The sequence below is a fragment of the Loxodonta africana genome, chromosome 5 (genome assembly GCF_030014295.1).
Source record: "Loxodonta africana isolate mLoxAfr1 chromosome 5, mLoxAfr1.hap2, whole genome shotgun sequence".
In the NCBI taxonomy this organism is placed as follows: Eukaryota; Metazoa; Chordata; class Mammalia; order Proboscidea; family Elephantidae; genus Loxodonta; species Loxodonta africana.
Window position 1 is genome coordinate 160,928,048 of NC_087346.1, and position 19,246 is coordinate 160,947,293.

The window sequence follows — 19,246 nt, forward strand, 5'->3', positions numbered from 1 at the left end:
TGGCTGCACCAGCTGGGAGCACAGGCTGGAGAAGCAGCTACCGCTGGCTGCCCAGGCCCTTGCTGCTCACTCCCTGGTCTGGAACACCCTGGCCCCACCTCCTCCACGTTACTCATCCCTGTTGATGCCTAAAAGCCAGCTCCTCCGGGAAGCCCTCGCTGACCACCCCAGGCTGGGGGCCTCCCCCTAGGGCACCCCATCCTGCTGCGCTGTCTCCCAAGGCAGAGGGTCTGTATCCAGGCTCCCTCGCCCCCTCCAGTGCTGCCCCCTGTGGTGCCACGGGGAATGTTCTGGGAGGTACCGAGGTGGAGAGCGCTGGCCATCCCACGTGTGCCAGGGCGTGTCTGCACACTTACTTGAGGACCTTCAGGGGGATGGAGGTGTCCTTGACGGCCACTATGACGCCTCCGTGGTCCAGGTACAAGATGTGGTGCTCCTCCTCAAACACCTGCAGATGGACAGACAGATAGACAGACATGCTCTGAGGCAGGGCCAGGGGCTTGGAGTGGCTCCAGGCCAGATGTTCTCCAGGAGTGAAAGTGTCTGGGTGCAGAGCGAGGAGTGTCACGGGGCAGGGCCTGGCCGAGGGTCCCTGCACCATTCCACCCCACCCAGAAATAACCCATGTGAGTGAGCGGACGATGAGGCAGTTTCTAAGCCACTAACGAGAGACAGACAAGTGCACAGACAAAGCACAGTCGGCCTCCTGAGGTCAGAAATCCATGCATGGAAAATGCCAGCCGGGCAAGATGAATGAAACCCAGGGGGTTTAGAGAAGCATTTACTGAAAAGATCAAGCACCCCTGTTTGACATAAGGACCACCTCCTCCAGGAAGTCCTCGTTGGCACCCAGGCTGGGCCCACAGCCCCTGCCCTATATGCCCTACACTGGTCTGTCCTGGTATCCCCACTGGCCGGAGGTCCTCACAGCAGGGCCCTGAATGGCTCAGCTCGGGGTGTGGTGCTGCTGGGGGTCCAGGGAGTGTGTGTGGGAGGAATGAATGAATGACCACTAGCTCTTCAGGTGCCCCAAGGTCAGTTGTCTGCCTTGCTTGTCTGCAAACAGCCCTGGGTGGGTTCCGTTTTACAGAGGGAGAAACTGAGGCTCAGACAGGCCTCCCAGCTGACAGCTGGCAGAGCAGTGTAGCTCCTAAGTCTGGGCTCCTGCCAAGACACAGGGGTGCCCATGCAGACCCTCCGTGGATGTGGATACGTGGATGGCACCTACTCTTACGCTGCAGAAGCGGGGAGCCAATTCCCCCCTCGCCCACATCGCCCTAACCTGCAACTACTCCAGGAAATGCCCGTCAAGGACTGCCCCAGCCAGAAGCCCTCCCCATCCCATCCAAATCTGTCAGCCTCCCATGCCTGTGGAGTCGGCATGCAAAGTTCAGGGAAGAAGGAAGAAGCTCTAGAGCCCACCCAGCCCCTCACCAGGGCCAGGGAGCCCATCGCTTGCCTCTACTCCTCCATCCGCCCCCCTCCAACCACCGCCTGGCGCACCCCCCACCCATCAACGCTCTCTCCTCCCTCCCACCCTCCTGCATGCACCATCCTCCTGTGGGGTCCCCCTCCCTGCCCCCCACCCGCCCAGGGAATGAGCACAGCTGAGGCCCAGCCATGCTTGCTGTGACAGCCTCTCCCCTTGAGTCCTGGCATTCCTGTCCCAAATCCTCGCAAGGTGGCTGAGTGGCTGAGACAAACACCTCCCCACCTGTGTCCATTAAATCAGGAGCCCTCTTCACTTCACCCCAGCCATTTATTCTAATAAGAGGCGGCTCTAACAAGTGGACAGATGGTGACCTTTGAGAAAGTCTGACGTGTCTCACTTGTTCAGGTGAAATACAAATATTAAAATACAGTAAATCTCTTTTGCCCTTTTCAAAATCCTTTGTTTCTTGCATATTATTGAAAAATGTTGAGGCCTGGCACCAAGGCTGCAGGTGAACTTACGTACTTTGGGGGTGAACATAATCACCCCCAGGGCTACCCAGGAGAGAGGCTGTCGCTGGGGGACACGCAGGGACAGAAGACCCAATAAGCGAGGTACGCGTGGGCTCGCTCGTGCTGACTCACTGATCCGCCTGCACGGTTTCCCTGGTCTTCGGCACGTGGCAGATACAGCGAGGAAAGCCCGTGTGAGGCTGTGCGCAGCACATCGGTAAGTCAGCACGAGCAAGCCCGTGCGCACCTCGCTTACGGGGTGATCGCCCTGGGGACCCGCGTGCATGCAAAGCTGGTCTAAAAACACACCTTCTGTGTTTCAGAAGGAAAAAAATAACAAAAGTTTAGTTCGTTTTCTGAAGTGCTTAGAGCAGCAGTTTCCACTCCACGGTGCTGGCCGACCGGGGAGGCCGTTTTTAAATTCTGGAAATAAATAGACGGAGCCCCGGTGGCCCCGTGGTTAAGCACTCAGCTGCTAACCAAAAGGTTGGCGGTTCGAACCCAGCAGCCACTCGGAGGGAGAAAGCAGTGGCAGTCTGCTCCCCTAAGGTGACAGCCTCGGAAGCCCTAGGGGGCAGTTCTAGTCTGTCCTAGAGGCTGCTCTGAGTCGGAATCTGCTCCACAGCAGTGGGTTTGGGATCTTTGCATGGAAATAAACAGCAAGTGTCGAGTGAGGTGGGGGCACTCTCCTGGGGTCCAAACGTGTGGGCTCCTGTGCTGGGGCTGCTGCTGCTGCCCGAGGGGCTCCTGGGCCCACCTGTTTGCACGCACACAGCCGAGGCCCCACCTCCCCGTCCTGTGACTTGTGGGACCAGACGTGGAGGTGGGGCAGGACCTCAGCCTGCGTGAGTGTGTTCTCTTGGGCCACACTGCTGCGTCCAATCATCACCCCTGTGTCTCCCAGGAGCCCCACCCAGATGCACCATGACCCCCAATGTCTCCACAGTCCACCCCCAAACCTGCCCCCACTATACTCTCTTTATGATTTCTCTGCAGTCACCCCCAAAACCTGCCCCCACTATACTCTCTTTATGATGTCTCCGCAGTCCACTCAACAGCTGCCAGGAACCAGCAGCACCCACAGGCCCCCTTCCTTACCTCTGGGCTCCCCGAGGAGTTCAGCCCCAGCCCCAGGAACCTCCTCCCCCATGTGGCAGAACCCACCTCCACCCAGCCCTGACATTCATTCCTTCTCCCACGTTCCCAGGATGCGCCTGCCTGCTGCGGGGATTTCTGTCATTCTCCGTCAGCGACCATGTGGGTGGAAGGCCGTGCTAAGAATTCCTCAGACAGACCCCCCTCTGCAGACTTACCTGCCGCCAGGTATGCCCACAGTCGGACGTGATGTACATTTCTTCTTTGTACTCCACCAGTTGCGAGCCCAGGTTACCTGTCCCAAAAGAAGGGGTTAGGGTCATCTCGGGATCTGGCAGCTTTCCCCCAGTCTAGCCAGTCACTGAACTTGAAGGTGGTCTTGGAGACCCCCCAAACCTGCAGCAGGTGTCAGAAGGGAGGGTGGTCTTGGGGTTTCTGAACCTGGCACACTCTAACGTACTCAGGACTTTACTCTAGTGGTCTCCCCCCACCCCCATTACCAGCTCTCCCTCCCCACCCATCCCGTCTGTAGCAGAGCCCCCAGCCCCTTCACTGACACCCATCCTCTGCCCCTTAGCACTGACTACTGCTCTGACCCTTTTGCTGGCTCTTCATTCTTGACCCTGTAAGTACTTCTGCCCAGGACTCCATCCTTGGCCCTCCCCACCCCAGCACAGTTCACCCAGAGGACCCCACCCACCCCATTGCTTTAAACGCCAGCGCCGTGTTGGCCATGCCCAGACTGCTCTCTGCAACCTAGAGCCCTGGGTGGGGAACTCAGTCATTTGCCCAACAGGCTGCTGACCACACACAGTGTGTTCCCACTAGACTTGGGGTCTGTCTCCAGGCCGGAGCCAGAAGCTGTGCCTGCTCACGCCCTTCTTCGTACGCTCACAGGCTCACCTGCCAACACTGTCACACAGACTCACAGCTGCCACCTCTTGTCACCCCAGGACTTCCATGTGGCCCAAGTGGCCATACCTTTCGCCTGGATGGCGGCACCAGCCCTCTCTTGTCTTCCTGTCCCGTGTCCCCATCAGAGCCCCCTGAGTAAAGCCTTCATCCCTGGGCCCCTGCAGCTCAGAGTTGATGGCAACAGTCTGCCAGAGATGCTGACATTACAGAGTGACCCATGTTGGGTCGGGGGGTGTCGGGGAGACCCAGCCCTGCCGGCTAGGAGGACGCATGGAGAGGAGGGGTGTTGCCAGACCAAGGGACCCCGCCCAGGCCCAGGTGAGGCAGAGCCCGGGCGCTGTGGAAGACCTGCAGGTGAGGGTATGGTTCAAGCATAAGAAGTGTGGAGTGGGGGTCGGGGGCAGCGGAGAGGATACGGCTGGTGGGCAGCATGGGGTGAGGGGCAGCCCCTGACAGGCTTCATACGGGAGCAGCCACAACAGGGCTGTGTCTAAAGACACCACTGAGACTGGTGCAGGGGAGACGTGGCCAGTGAGGGGTGGGGCGTGGGAGGGTGCAGGCTGGGCCAGCACAGAGGAGTCCTCAGACACTAAGTGTTTGCCGGGTGGGTATTCCGGAGGACAGTGAGTGGGCACAGAGCTGCTGGGTAGCCAGAAGTCACTTCCTCAGTTCTGGGTCACGGGGCAGCTCTCCACCCACTGACTGGGGTGGCCACAAGGCCTAGAGGCCACGCCAAGGGGTGTGAGCCTACTCCTGAGGTGCTATCACACTGATCCAGGCCCATTTTACAGATGAGGAGACTGAGCCAGCATGGACCACTTTACAAATGAGGAGACTGGGCCCAGAGTGGACCACTTCACAGATGAGGAGACTGAGCCCAGAGTGGGCTCCTGTACAAGCAGCAACAGCCATGAATAAGAGCTTAACCCCAAGAGAACATGGCAGCCTGGGCTGGGCCTGGCCTTTCCCAAACAACATTCCAGGAATGGTCTTGACCAACAGGGTCTTCTGATGAGCTGGCTTGGCGGCCTTCCCTGCCCTCCAAGGTCTCTACAGGGACTAGGGGCCTGAGCCCAGGATGGCCTGTGATGATGACAGTAATGCCATTTGGACTCTCGTCTGGAGCCCCGAATGTCCCTGTCTTGGGTGGCCTGTACATCACACGCCTTTCCAAGTCTTATTTATGTGGCACTGTCAGAAGTATTTTATGCGGTCATGTTAAGACGTTGTTAGAAAATTCCAAAGGAGATGGATGGATCGCCCTCAGCTGGATGAGTTAATGTGGGTTCTAAAGCAGTGTTTGTGTGCCTGTCTGCTTTTTTTATGTCCATTCATCCTCCACCCACCAATCTGTCCATTATTTATCCATCTGTCTTTCATTAGTTTATCATCCGTCTGTCCGCCCGTCCGTCTGTCTGTCCGTCCATCCATTAGTTTGTTATCCATCCATCCATCCTTCATTAGTTTATCATCCATCTATCCATCCACTCACCCACCCACCCACCCACCCATCCATCCACCCACCCACCCAACCATCCATCCATCATCCATCCATTTATCCATCCATCTATCCATCCACTCACCCACTCACCCACCCATCCATCCACCCACCCACCCACCCATCCATCATCCATCCACCCACCCACCCACCCATCCATCATCCATCCATCCATCCATCCATCCATACATCCATCCATCCATCCATCAATAATTAGTTTGTTATCCATCCATCCTTTAGTTTATCATCCATCTATCCATCCACTCACCCACCCACGCACCCACCCATCCATCCACCCACCCACCCAACCATCCATCCATTATCCATCCATTTATCCATCCATCCTTCATTAGTTTATTATCCATCCATCTATCCATCCTTCATTAATTCCACCCACTCGCCCGTTCCTACATTCATCCATCAGCGTTTGCTGAACACCTACAGGGGAGCTCTGGGGAGTCTGAGCTGAGCAAACTGCAGTCCCCGCTCCCTGAAATCTCTGAGCATAGCAGGGGAAGAAGCAGGTGACCATGCCATTGCCCACAGAGCCAGTATAGCTGGAAGTGCATGGAACTGCAGGAGCAGAGAAGGGAGAAAGGGAAAGCTAATGGATTTGTGTGTGTGGAGGGGAAGGTCAAGAAAGGGTTCCTGTAAGAAGGAAGTTCACCCAGTGAGGAGGGCATGCCAGGGGCCAGACTACCCAATAAGCAAGGTACGCATAGGCTCAATTGTGCCTTCCCACAGATCTGCAGTGAGCAACTTCACCTGTCCCTACCACGGCAGAGATGTGCTGAAACCCATGTGAAATTGCTCGTCACAGATTAGCAAGTAAATACCATGAAGCTGATGGTGCCTTTCTCAGTGCAAGCCGGTGCGCACCATGTTAATTGGTTAATCCGCCCCTGTGCCTGGCAGAGGGACAGCCTGGGGCAAGGAACGGAGGAGAGGTGGCGTGACAGAAGGACAGCCTGCATGGAGGCGGGCAGGGCAGCCAGGCTCAGACACAGAGGGGCAGACTTTGAGTCTGGGTGTTGCTACAGTAGCCTGCCTTCTCCTTGTAAAGCACACACCGGGCAAAGTGACAGAGAAACGGCCACTGGAGGGATGAAGTGGATGGGTGGGGTGAAATGAACGAACGATGCAGACGAGTAAGGGGTGGGCGGAGGAGGAAGGCACCCCTGTCTTCACGCTACCTCAGGCTCTACAGCCTCTCTGGAGCGCAGGAGCCTTGTGGCTGAGCCTGCCGCGTCAGCGCTATCGCGCAGGCAACGGGCACCTTGCGTTTCATTGTGCAGACAGACATCTGGCTTTCAGCACCTCCTCAGGCTGCTAGGCCCCACACAGGCGCCGAGGAACCATGGGACGCACCCCAGGCCGGCAGAGAACATGGAGGCAACTGCCCTCATTGTACAGATGGAGAGAGTGAGGCCCAGGGCAGGTGACTATGGGAGGGACTTCCCCAGCTGTGCCCTCTCCTGGCTGCTCTGTCGCTGGCCAACCTAGCCTGCCACTGCCCACCCTTGCCCACCCCTCCCACTGGGCTACTGGCATGGTATACAGTAAGCACTCACTGCATGTGCTCTTCCCTTCTGTCCTCCCTGGCTCCAGGTCCCCGTGTGGGGTAGGACCACGGGGCCAGATGGGGCATGATGGGCCAATTGTGAATGGCCCTTCTGAAAGCACAGAGGGACACAAGGAGACACACTCCATGCCAACACCCCCCTCTGCCAGGAGTACTACGACCTGGGGAGGCCACATGACCCCAAGTGCAGCAGAGGGAGCCCCAGGAATTGCTGAGTCACAGCTGGAACCAAACGGAGCGGAATAGGGTCCTGAAGTTGCCGCCTGTGATCCAACCCCTCCCCCAGCTCCAGTTGGTGCCATGAGCATTTGAGGGTCCCTGAGACTCGGCAACTCTCTGCCCCATGCAGCCCCTCACATCTGGACACTTCTCTGTGGGTGACAAGGTCCCTGACCAGGAGCCAGGCCTGTGCCTGCCTCCACCGACATTTCCCTGGCCCAGGCCTGAGGGACAGAGGGGACCTGGGGTGCCAAGCCCCTCCCTGTGGAGCAAGTTGGGGTGAATTGCTCCCCCTTCCTGAGCTTTAGCCTCCTCATCTGTAAAATGGGACCATAAATCTCTCAGGGTCATTGTGGTGGTTAAGAATGCCAAGCACGGCAGGTAGAAAGGGCCAAAGGTGACAGCTGCTAAACTCAGTACCACTGCTGCCACTTCCCTTGGCATCTCCGCCTTGGCTCCTATGCTGGGCTGAGCTGGCAGAGGCTGTCCCAGCCCCGTGCGTGGAAGGTGCCCCGTAATGCCAGAAAATAAAATGAAACTTAGATACCAGCCGATTCCCAGCTATGCACCTTCAGGACACAAGCTTCTTATTTTGAAAGACTCTTCTAACTCAGATAAATCTCATTTTAAGTCACTATCCAATCATAGCACTTACTGTTCCCTGAAAGAACCTTCTTCAGGGACCAACAGATGTCAGCTGTGACACAAATCATCCGTCCATCCGTCCGTCCGTCCATCCGTCCATCCGTCCATCCGTCCATCCGTCCATCCACCCATCCACCCATCATCCATCCATCCATCCATCCATCCATCCATCCATCCATCCATCCATCCATCCATCCACCCATCCACCCACCCACCCATCATCCATCCATCCATCCAGCCACCCAGCCACCCATCATCCATCCATCCATCCATCCATCCATCCATCCATCCATCCATCCATCCATCCATCCATCCATCCACCCACCCATCTATCCATCCTTTCATCCAACCAACCATCCAGCCTCTCATCCATTTACCCATCCATCGATCCTTCAGTCTTGCATCCACCGCTCTTTCCATTCACTCGCCGTGTGCCATGTGCCCACTCTGGGTTTGCCATGAGGGCTGAGCTTCTTGGCGATGCTGTAGCTCTGCCCCCTAGTGGACACACCATGGCCTAGGCCCAGGCTCAACAATTTTCACCCCTGATAATGGAGCTTCTGTCAGGTGGTGATGGCACCTGCCAGCCCGCTGTGAAGGCAGCCACCTACCTGCACCCATGATGAGGCCTGGGGCAGTGTCCTTGGTGTGCACGGTGCCCGACACATAGGGGTTGTCTGCCCAGCGCAGGTGCAGGTGTAGGTGGCAGTCCGGCTGCAAGGAGGAGAGAAGGAGGCAACAGTCAGTGCTGGAGTAGAAAAGTATCCTTCAGAAAAGGAGCACTGAGGCCAAATCCACTGCTGGGGCTTTTTGGGTGAGAAGGAGAACCAGGGGTCTCCCAGGGGAGGGATGGGAGGGTGGGAAGGAGGGCCAGGTGTCGGGGGAGGGAAGGCGAGCCAGGGATGGGAAGGATGGGGGAGGAATGGGGGTGAGAAGGAGAGCCAGGGGTGGGAAGGATGGGGGGTGGGAAGGAGAGCCAGGTATGCCTGGGGGGAGGGATGGGGGTGGGAAGGAGAGCCAGGTGTGCCCTGGGGGAGGGATAGGGGTGAGAAGGAGAGCCAGGGGTGGGAAGGATGGGGGGTGGGAAGGAGAGCCAGGTATGTCCTGGGGGAGGGATGGGGGTGGGAAGGAGAGCCAGGTGTGCCCCGGGGGAGGGATGGGGGTGGGAAGGAGAGCCAGGTGTGCCCCGGGGGAGGGATGGGGGAAGGAAAGCTCGGTGTGTCCCAGGGAGGGATGGGGTGGGAAGGAGAGCCAGGCAGGGGCAGTTCAACCAGGAGAATTGGTCAGTTCTCTGCCCAGCCCCCATCTAGATGGTGACCAGGTGGGTGCCTCTACGTGAGATGAAGTCAGTGGGCTTCTTCAAGGGAAGGGTTTCCAGTGTGGGTTCTGGGGGTGGCCTCCCGCAGGCCCCCACATCCTGTGCTGGGGGTGGATTTCCACAGGGCTCAATCCTGTGCTGGGGGTGGGTTCCCACAGGGCCTACATCCTGTGCTGGGGGGGAGGTTCCCACAGGGCCCATGTCCTGAGCCCCAGGATGTGCAACCCTGGAGTCTGTCCATTGAGTGTTTACTGGGGGCCTTGTATGTGACCACAGTAGCCCAGGCATCAAGATTGGCAGTGGGACATCCCCAGACCCTCCTCTGTTCAGAGGCAGAGGGGGAGGACAGGGGTCTAAACCCCAGTGTCATTGTGGGCATCAGCGGGCACCTCATACCAGTGTCATTGTGGGCATCAGCGGGCACCTCATAGCAGCCTGGCCGGCACTGGCGGGAGGGGTGGGCACAGGGCCGGAGACCCTTTCAGCAGCACCAGCATCAGCGGTGGGCCTGGGCGGTACCAGCTCCACACTCCACAGCACCTCATCCAGGCCTCCCGGGTTACCTCCCCCATCATGCTGGTGGGGAAACTGAGTCACAAGGAGCTTAGGCACCTGCCCAAGGGGTATGGGGCTGGGGCTATCCCTAGACGGCCTGGTTCCGGAGTAAGCACTCTGGCTCGAGTACCCGCCCCTGCAGGAATGCCCTTGGACCACAACCTCGTGGCTCCCTGGAAGATGAGCCTTGGGCAGATGCCTTTAAACAGGGCACAGCAGTCTCCTTGGCCTCCTGCCTCCTGCCTGCTGCGCGCACCCCACACTCAGCTGGGAGAGCAGCGGCCATTTCAGCTCATCCTGGAGGCACTGGGCATTGGGCAGGCAGACGGGGCGAGAGTGTGTCTTGTGGGTGTGGTCTCCCCACTCCCCCACACCCAAGGCTGCGATCTGGCTGCACCCCCTTCTGTCATGTCCAGGGTCACATCGGCACCCCAGGATGAGGCCCCGCGCCCGCATACAGCTCCCCGGGTGCAGAGACAGGGCTGGCCAAGGCGGTCAGTGTCACCAGGGGCTGCCTGCCCTGGCCACAGAGGGCAGTTCTGCAGGCTCGGGAGGCTGCCCTGCTCCCCAATGTGGTCCGGGGTGCCTGGGCCTCAGTGGTCTGCCTGGATGACATAGGAGCGCCTGCCCCTCAGAAAGGCAGGCAAGGGGGCCGCCAGAGACCCCACCTGTCAGGCATGTCTGGTTGAGCCTCGGGGTCAGCCCTCTGGTTTCCCCACCAGAACCGATGAGGTGGGGAGGGGGATGGGCAGTCCTCAGCGCCTTGAATCCTTTTGCTAAGCACTCAGCTGCTAACTGAACGGTCGGAGGTTCAAACCTACCAGCGGCTCCACAGAAGAAAGACCTGGCAATCTGCTCCTATAAAGATTACATCCTAGAAAACCCTACAAGGCAGCTCTACTCTGTCCCGTGGGGTTGCTGTGAGTCGGAATTGACTTAACAGCACCCAGCAACAACAAAAGCAACAAAACCAACACCTGCCTCTCTGTGCTGTGTGACCTTGGAAAAGAGGCTGCGCGTCTCTGAACCTCAGTTTCCTTCTCTGTGAAATGGGACAATAACCTCTGCTTCACAGAACTACTGGATTAACACAGCACAGCACCTGCAGAGTCGGGTTCCCCTGGAAAGGGACTGCCTGATGGCTTTTCTCAGCTGCAGAATGGAGACGGCGGTGTGTGTGGCCCATACAAGGCAGGGGAGAAGCGGGGTCATTCAGAACCCCACTGTCATCACTGCGTGTAACCAGAAAAACCAAACCCGTTGCTGTCAGTTCTGACTTACAGCGACCCCATAGGACAGAGGAGAACACCTGGTGGATTCGAACTGCTGACCTTTTTGTCAGCAGATGTAGTTCTTAACCACTACGCCACCAGGGTTTCTGATCCAAGTGCCAAAACCTCTCTGTTCACTTGATGATTTTACAATGCTTCCTTCTGGCTGTGAGCTGAGCACGTTTTATACAGATTATCTCGAGTTAAAAATTAAACCGCTTAGTAAATTGGATATTGATCAGGGTCAGGTGTCACCAAAGGCGGCCCCAGGGCTGGAGCCAGTGGGCAGACGGGTTTTATCTGCTCTGCTCAGGAGTTGAAGAACTTATGAGTTGTACCACACGTTACAGGATTCCATTCGTATGGAAAGTCTGCACCAGGGAGACCCACAGAGCGAAAGGAGATTTGTGGTGTCAGGGGAGGGAGGTGGGGCGGGAGGTGGGGCAGGGGCTAGGAGTGGTGGCCAAAGGGCATGGGGTTTCCTATCCGGGTGACGAATCTGTAAAATCGACTGTGAATGGCTGCACGACTCGATGGACCTACTAAAAACCACTGGATTGTACTCCGTAGATGGGAGAAGAGCATGGCATGTGAATTTTATTATACCTCAATACAGCTGTCAGAAAAGAAATGTTGCTGGTCGCTGTCGAATTGATGCTAACTCATAGTGACCCCATGTGACCGAGTAGAGCTGCCCCAGAGGGTTTCTTAGGCTGTAGTCTTTACAGGAACAGATCGCTGAGAATTTTTTCCTATGGAGCTGCTGGGTAGGCTCGAACTGCCAACCTTTTGGTTAGCAGCCGAGTGCTTAACCACTGTGCTACCAGGGCCCCTTGAAAATGAAACAGAAGGTGGCCAATTCAGCTGAGAGAAGGACCCACCCTGGCCACAGGGGTACATCAGGAAGGCTACTCAGTGGACTGGAGGCCGTCGTGGGCCACCGTGGAGTCACCCCAGAGAGGTCTGCAGGCCAGGAACATCGGGGTGGAATGGGGACAAGCTGAGCCAGTGAGATTCCATGAAATGTTGAGACCTCACTGGTTCTGACGGACCACACCTGGTTCCTTACTACCGGAGAGCAGGCCAGTGAGCTGACCTCTGCGGGGACACCCTTCAGCCTCGGCCCCTCCACCCAGACTGGCACACACAGAGGAGGGAGAGCCTCAGGAGAGGGTGGTCTGTGACTCTGTAGGCAGGACCAGGCTCCCCAGCACAGAAGGAGAGGAAGGAGCCTCACCCAGGAACACGGCATGGGATCCCCCATGGCGGCTGCCCTCATCCACGGATGCAGCACAGGGTTCCCACAGCGCCTGCCCACCACTGTGCCCTGCCATGTTGTGGACAGAGAGGGGGTGATGGCCCTGCACCAATCAGGCCCACTGAGTTTCCTGGAGGGCAGGAGGGGCTCGAGTGGCCAGAGCTCACAGCTGGTCTCTGGCTGCAATCAGCCCTTCCCATGGCCCCTGATACTCCACGTAAGTAATCACTTTCTGTTTGTGCAGGGGGCAGGGCAGAGTTGGAGAGCACTGCCTTATAGTACTTCCTGACCCCCGGCCCCACCAACAGTCTGACCTGGTCACCAGGCACTTGTTTGGGCCACAGGCTGAACACTTCACAGGGTTCTGTGCAGTCAGTGGTGGCTGACAGGATACTGGTGACCAGAGGCAGAGCTGTGGTGCCCTCTGGAGCCACGAAGGGCCTGCTGATGGCAACAAACATGTCTTCAAAGCTGGACCTGGAGCTACTGGGCGGTACTCTGCTGGGCAGTTCTACGGTGGGCAGTGTTCTCCTGGGTGGTTCTATGGTGGGCAATGTTCTCCTGGGCGGTTCTATGGTGGGGAGTGCTCTACTGGGCAGTTTTATGGTGGGTAGTGCTCTGCTGGGCAGTTCTATGGTGGGTGGTGCTCTGCTGGGTGGTTCTATGGTGGGCAGTGTTCTCCTGGGTGGTTCTATGGTGGGCAGTGTTCTCCTGGGTGGTTCTATGGTGGGCAGTGTTCTCCTGGGCGGTTCTATGGTGGGGAGTGCTCTACTCGGCAGTTTTATGGTGGGTAGTGCTCTGCTGGGCAGTTCTATGGTGGGTGGTGCTCTGCTGGGTGGTTCTATGGTGGGCAGTGTTCTCCTGGGTGGTTCTATGGTGGGCAGTGTTCTCCTGGGCCGCTCTACGGTGGGCAATGTTCCCCTGGGTGGTTCTATGGTGGGGAGTGCTGTGCTGGGTGGTTCTATGAAGAGTGCTCTGCTGGGTGGTTCTATGGTGAGGAGTGTTCAGCTGGGTGGTCCTATGGTGGGTGGTGCACTACTGGCAGTTCTATGCTCGGTGGTGCTCTGCTGGGCAGTTCTATGGTGGGCAGTGTTCTCCTGGGTGGTTCTATGGTGAGGAGTGCTCTGCTGGGTGGTTCTATGGTAGGTGGTGCTCTGCTGGGTGGTGCTATGGTAGGTGGTGCTCTGCTGGGTGGTTCTAGGGTGAGGACTGCTCTGCTGGGTGGTTCTATCGTGGGGAGTGCTCTGCTGGGTGGGTCTATGCTGGGTGGTGTTCTGCTGGGCGGTTCTGCGGTGGGCAGTGTTCTCCTGGGCGGTTCTATGGTGGGGAGTGCTGTGCTGGGTGGTTCGGTTCTATGGTGAGGAGTGCCCTGCCGGGTGGTTCTATGCTGGGTGGTGCTCTGCCGGGTGGTTCTATGGTGGACAATGTTCTCCTGGGTGGTTCTATGGTGGGGAGTGCTCTGCTGGGTGGTTTTATGGTGGGGAGTGCTCTGCTGGGCAGTTTTACGGTGAGGAGTGCTCTGCTGGGCGGTTCTATGCTGGGTGGTGCTCTGCCGGGTGGTTCTATGGTGGGTGGTACTCTTCTAGCAGTTCTATGCTGGGTGGTACTCTGCTGGGCAGTTCTGTGCTGGGTGGTGTTCTGCTGGGCAGTTCTACAGAGAACAATGTTCAACTAGGTGGTACTGTGCTGAGCAGTGCTATGCTGGGGGTTCTATGCTGGGTGGTGCTCTGCTGGGTGGTTCTATGTTGGGTTCTATGGTGTTCTGCTGGGCAGTGCTCTGTTGGTGTTATCTGCAAGCTTGACACAAGGCCTGCGTTCCCCAGAGGTTCTGGTACATGCTACTCCGACTGCTTCTATAGTAAAGAGCCGACACACTTAGGAGGAGGAATGAGCCTGCCAAAAGATTTCCTGACAGTGTTGAAGAACGTCATAGAGTCAACATGAATTTGAGATGATGACCCAGGCCGATGGTGCCCTGGAGTCCCCTGTGGTGGGGGGCTGGGCCTCTGCCATCACGGACTCTGGGCTTGTAACTCTGGCAGCACTGAATGAAGACGCAAGCGGACCCAGCTGACCACTGGAGGAGGCAGGTGCACGAGGCCCCAGACCATCATTCCGTGGAGTGGTGCTGGCTTGTCTTCAGGGACAGACTGGGTCCTTCGAAGATCAGCGGAAATCCCTTCAATCCAAAGTACCCGATGCCAGAAACATCCCAAACAATGGAAAACAATGGAAGGTTTGGATGCAAGCCCTCGTCTCTAGGAAGGACCAAAGCTGGCTTTCCCAGAAGCTTTTGGATGGAAGGAAAGAGTCAGGCAATGAAGGAGCAGGAAAAAAAGAAAAAGCTTGAGAATGCGGCACACGAATGGAACAGGTCGTAAATGATAAAGAGAGCCAGTTAGAATCTTTAACTGAAGCTGCTCAAGACAGGTTTTCCTGCCCTTTGGAGAAGGTTCGTGGCGGGGACAATTAGGATTAGACAAAAGAGTGACTCAGACAACGGGGACCAAGGCCACCAGTCAGAAGTCGACTGGAAAAAACTCGTTGATGCTGTTAGCTCAAACGTTTCCACAAAAAGGCTTGAAGGAGAAAAACTAGGTGTAGAGAGAGTTACGTAAAGAAAAGCCAATGAATGAGGCGCTTCCCGTTCAAATGAAAAGTCTTCAAACAGAGCATCTTTGCAGTCTGAGACTCACAGCTAGGGAGCGAGATCGTCAGGGGCTGAATTATGTCCCCCAAACAGAGAGGAAGTCCCAATCCCTGTACCTGTGGATGTCTCTGTTTAGGGAAACAGGTATTCTCCTTACAGATGTTGTCAGTGAAATTAACAAAGTCATACTGGAGTAGGGTGGGTCCTAACCCTAATCCCGTTTGAGTAAAACAAATCAAACCCATTGCCGTCAAGTCGATTCTGGCTCATGGCGCCCCCATGTGTTACAGGGCAGAGCTGCCTCATAGGGTTTTCTTGGCTGTGATCTTTACACAAGTAGATTGCCAGGCTTTTCTTCCACAGTGATGCTGGGTGGGTTCAAAACTTTGATAGTCAAGCACGAACTGTTTGTGCCACGTGGGGAACTAATGCCTTTGCTTAATGTCTTATAAAGGAGAAGGACAGACAAGGAAACAGAGTCACACGCAGAGGAAAGACAGGCGCCCGGTGAGGCCAGAGACAGATGCATCCACAAACAGCCAAGGAAGGATGGCTGCGGCCACCGAGGCTGAGAGAGGCACGGGGCAGCTCTGCTCTCGGACCCTCAGGAGGAATCAACACGGCCGATACCCTGATTTGGACTCTCAGCCTCCAGGGCGGTGAGACAACAAATCCCTCTTCTTTGAAGCCACCCCCTTGATGATATTTTTGTTATAGCAGCAGTAGCGAACACTGAACCTCAACCAGGCTCTGATGCTTCAGCGGAAACCTGAAATGCTGCCTCGATGGCCTCGAGGGCGTGTAATGCAGCTTCACCAAAAATTACTTGAGGAGGAAATTTACTGCTTGGAAATAAAAAGAAACTTTTCAAAGTGTCTGAAAACATTGGCCACGTGGCAGAACGCAGCTGTTTCCTGTTATCGAAGTCTGGTAAAATTATATTCCCTAAGATAGTGTTCTTCCAATTTAGATGATTTTAATATAATTCCTAAGAACATTACATCCACTTCATTAGACCCCCTTGAATTAGATAGTCTAGGTATTGGATTTTGATTAAAATTAAAGGTCCGGGGGGCGGAGCCAAGATGGCGGACTAGGCAGACGTTACCTCGGATCCCTCTTACAACAAAGACACGGAAAAACAAGTGAATCGATCACATACATAACAATCTACGAACCCTGAACAACAAACACAGATTTAGAGACGGAGAACGAACTAATACGGGGAAGCAGCGATAGTTTCCAGAGCCTGGAGCCAGAGTACCAGTCAGGTACGGCACAAGCACAGAGACCTGCTCCACCCCCCTGAACTAACCCTGGGAGGGGGACCAGCCCGTTCCACGGGCGGCGTGGGACGCAGCCGGTAGGAGAAGTCCCCGGGAGGCAGTGACTGATCTTGGAGCAGAAAGAGCAGCATCCGAGCCGGGGAACCGTCCCGCAGGGATTTGGACTGCACGCAGGTACGCCATAAACACGGAGAGTTGCTCCACCCCCTGAACTAACCCCGGGAAGGGGACCAGCCGGGTCGCGCGGGCGGCATGGGACGCAGCCGGTAGGAGAAGTCCCCGGGAGGCAGCGACTGGTATTGGAGTGGGGAGAACAGCGTTCCAGCCGGGACACTCGGTCACGGCACAAGCACAGGGAGCTACTCCACCCATCTGAACTAACCCCGGGAGGGGGCCCACCTGGTTCACGGGGGCGGCACGGCCACGCGGCTGGAGAGACGAGAAGTCCCCAGGAGGCAGCGACTGATTTTGGAGTTGAGAGTGCACCGTCCCAGTAGGGGAGCCTTGACGCTGGGCGTGGGGCTGGAAGCGGAGGATCTGACCGTGACTCCAGCGGGCCAGACCCCCCGGGGGCAATCTCCACACAGCCAGCACACATAGGCGACGCGCCCGCGGGAATCTCAGATATAACAGTCATTCCAAGCAAGACAAGCAACTCTGGCTATATTCTGAGGTGCTACTCTCCTATCTCTCTGTTCCCTCCCCCACCCTCCCCAGGCGGCTTCATTAACATCTGAATAGCCTGAGCCAGAGGGAGAACTCTGATAGGGATCTGACTGCAGTTTTTTTTTAGCGGATTTTCCGGAAAAACTAGTTTCCCAGTGATGGCTCGGAGACAACAATCCATATCAAACCACTTAAAGAAGCAGACCGTGACAGCTTCTCCAACCCCCCAAACAAAAGAATCAAAATCTTTCCCAAATGAAGATACAATTTTGGAATTATCAGATACAGAATATAAAAAACTAATTTACAGAATGCTTAATGATATCACAAATGAAATTAGGATATCTGCAGAAAAAGCCAAGGAACACACTGATAAAACTGTTGAAGAACTCAAAAAGATTATTCAAGAACATACTGGAAAAATTAATAAGTTGCAAGAATCCATAGAGAGACAACATGTAGAAATCCAAAAGATTAACAATAAAATTACAGAATTAGACAACACACTAGGAAGTCAGAGGAGCAGACTTGAGCAATTAGAATGCAGACTGGGACATCTGGAGGACCAGGGAATCAACACCAACATAGCTGAAAAAAAATCAGATAAAAGAATTAAAAAAAATGAAGAAACCCTAAGAATTATGTGGGACTCTATCAAGAAGGATAACCTGCGGGTGATTGGAGTCCCAGAACAGGGAGGGGGGACAGAAAACACAGAGAAAATAGTTGAAGAACTTCTGACAGAAAACTTCCCTGACATCATGAAAGACGAAAGGATATCTATCCAAGATGCTCATCGAACCCCATTTAAGATTGATACAAAAAGAAAAACACCAAGACATATTATCATCAAACTCACCAAAACCAAAGATAAACAGAAAATTTTAAAAGCAGCCAGGGAGAAAAGAAAGGTTTCCTTCAAGGGAGAATCAATAAGAATATGTTCTGACTACTCAGCAGAAACCATGCAGGCAAGAAGGGAATGGGACGACATATACAGAACACTGAAGGAGAAAAACTGCCAGCCAAGGATCATATATCCAGCAAAACTCTCTCTGAAATATGAAGGCGAAATTAAGATATTTACAGACAAACACAAGTTTAGAGAATTTGCAAAAACCAAACCAAAGCTACAAGAAATACTAAAGGATATTGTTTGGTCAGAGAACCAATAATATCAGATATCAGCACAACACAAGGTCACAAAACAGAACGTCCTGATATCAACTCAAATAGGGAAATCACAAAAACAAACAAATTAAGATTAATTAAAAAAAAAAATACACATAACAGGGAATCATGGAAGTCAATAGGTAAAAGATCACAATAATCAAAAAGAGGGACTAAATACAGGAGGCATTGAACTGCCATATGGAGAGTGATACAAGGCGATATAGAACAATACAAGTTAGGTTTTTACTTAGAAAAATAGGGGTATATAATGAGGTAACCACAAAAAGGTATAACAACTCTATAACTCAAGACAAAAACCAAGAAAAACGTAACGACTCAACTAACATAAAGTCAAACACTATGAAAATGAGGATCTCACAATTTACTAAGAAAAATGCCTCAGCACAAAAAAGTATGTGGAAAAATGAAATTGTCAACAACACACATAAAAAGGCATCAAAATGACAGCACTAAAAACTTATTTATCTATAATTACCCTGAATGTAAATGGACTAAATGCACCAATAAAGAGACAGAGAGTCACAGACTGGATAAAGAAACACGATCCATCTATATGCTGCCTACAAGAGACACACCTTAGACTTAGAGACACAAACAAACTAAAACTCAAAGGATGGAAAAAAGTATATCAAGCAAACAATAAGCAAAAAAGAAGAGGAGTAGCAATATTAATTTCTGACAAAATAGACTTTAGACTTAAATCCACCACAAAGGATAAAGAAGGACACTATATAATGATAAAAGGGACAATTGATCAGGAAGACATAACCATATTAAATATTTACGCACCCAATGACAGGGCTGCAAGATACATAAATCAAATTTTAACAGAACTGAAAAGCGAGATAGATACCTCCACAATTATAGTAGGAGACTTCAACACACCACTTTCGGAGAAGGACAGGACATCCAGTAAGAAGCTCAACAGAGACACGGAAGATCTAATTACAACAATCAACCAACTTGACCTCATTGACTTATACAGAACTCTCCACCCAACTGCTGCAAAATATACTTTTTTTTCCAGCGCACATGGAACATTCTCTAGAATAGACCACATATTAGGTCATAAAACAAACCTTTGCAGAGTCCAAAACATCGAAATATTACAAAGCATCTTCTCAGACCACAAGGCAATAAAACTAGAGAT

At 54.2% G+C, this 19,246-nt stretch overlaps 1 protein-coding gene across 1 annotated transcript in view; it reads right to left on the reverse strand.

Annotated features, from left to right (window-relative positions):
- Positions 1-19,246, reverse strand: part of SORCS2 (sortilin related VPS10 domain containing receptor 2) — a 565,855-nt gene that overhangs the window by 42,747 nt on the left and 503,862 nt on the right. Inside the window, exons 11-13 of the mRNA XM_064286206.1 lie at positions 8,510-8,612; positions 3,258-3,334; positions 357-448 (exon numbers count right to left, since the gene is read on the reverse strand). Coding sequence (XP_064142276.1) covers positions 357-448; positions 3,258-3,334; positions 8,510-8,612 — 272 coding nt within the window. The remainder of the gene's footprint in view (positions 1-356; positions 449-3,257; positions 3,335-8,509; positions 8,613-19,246) is intronic.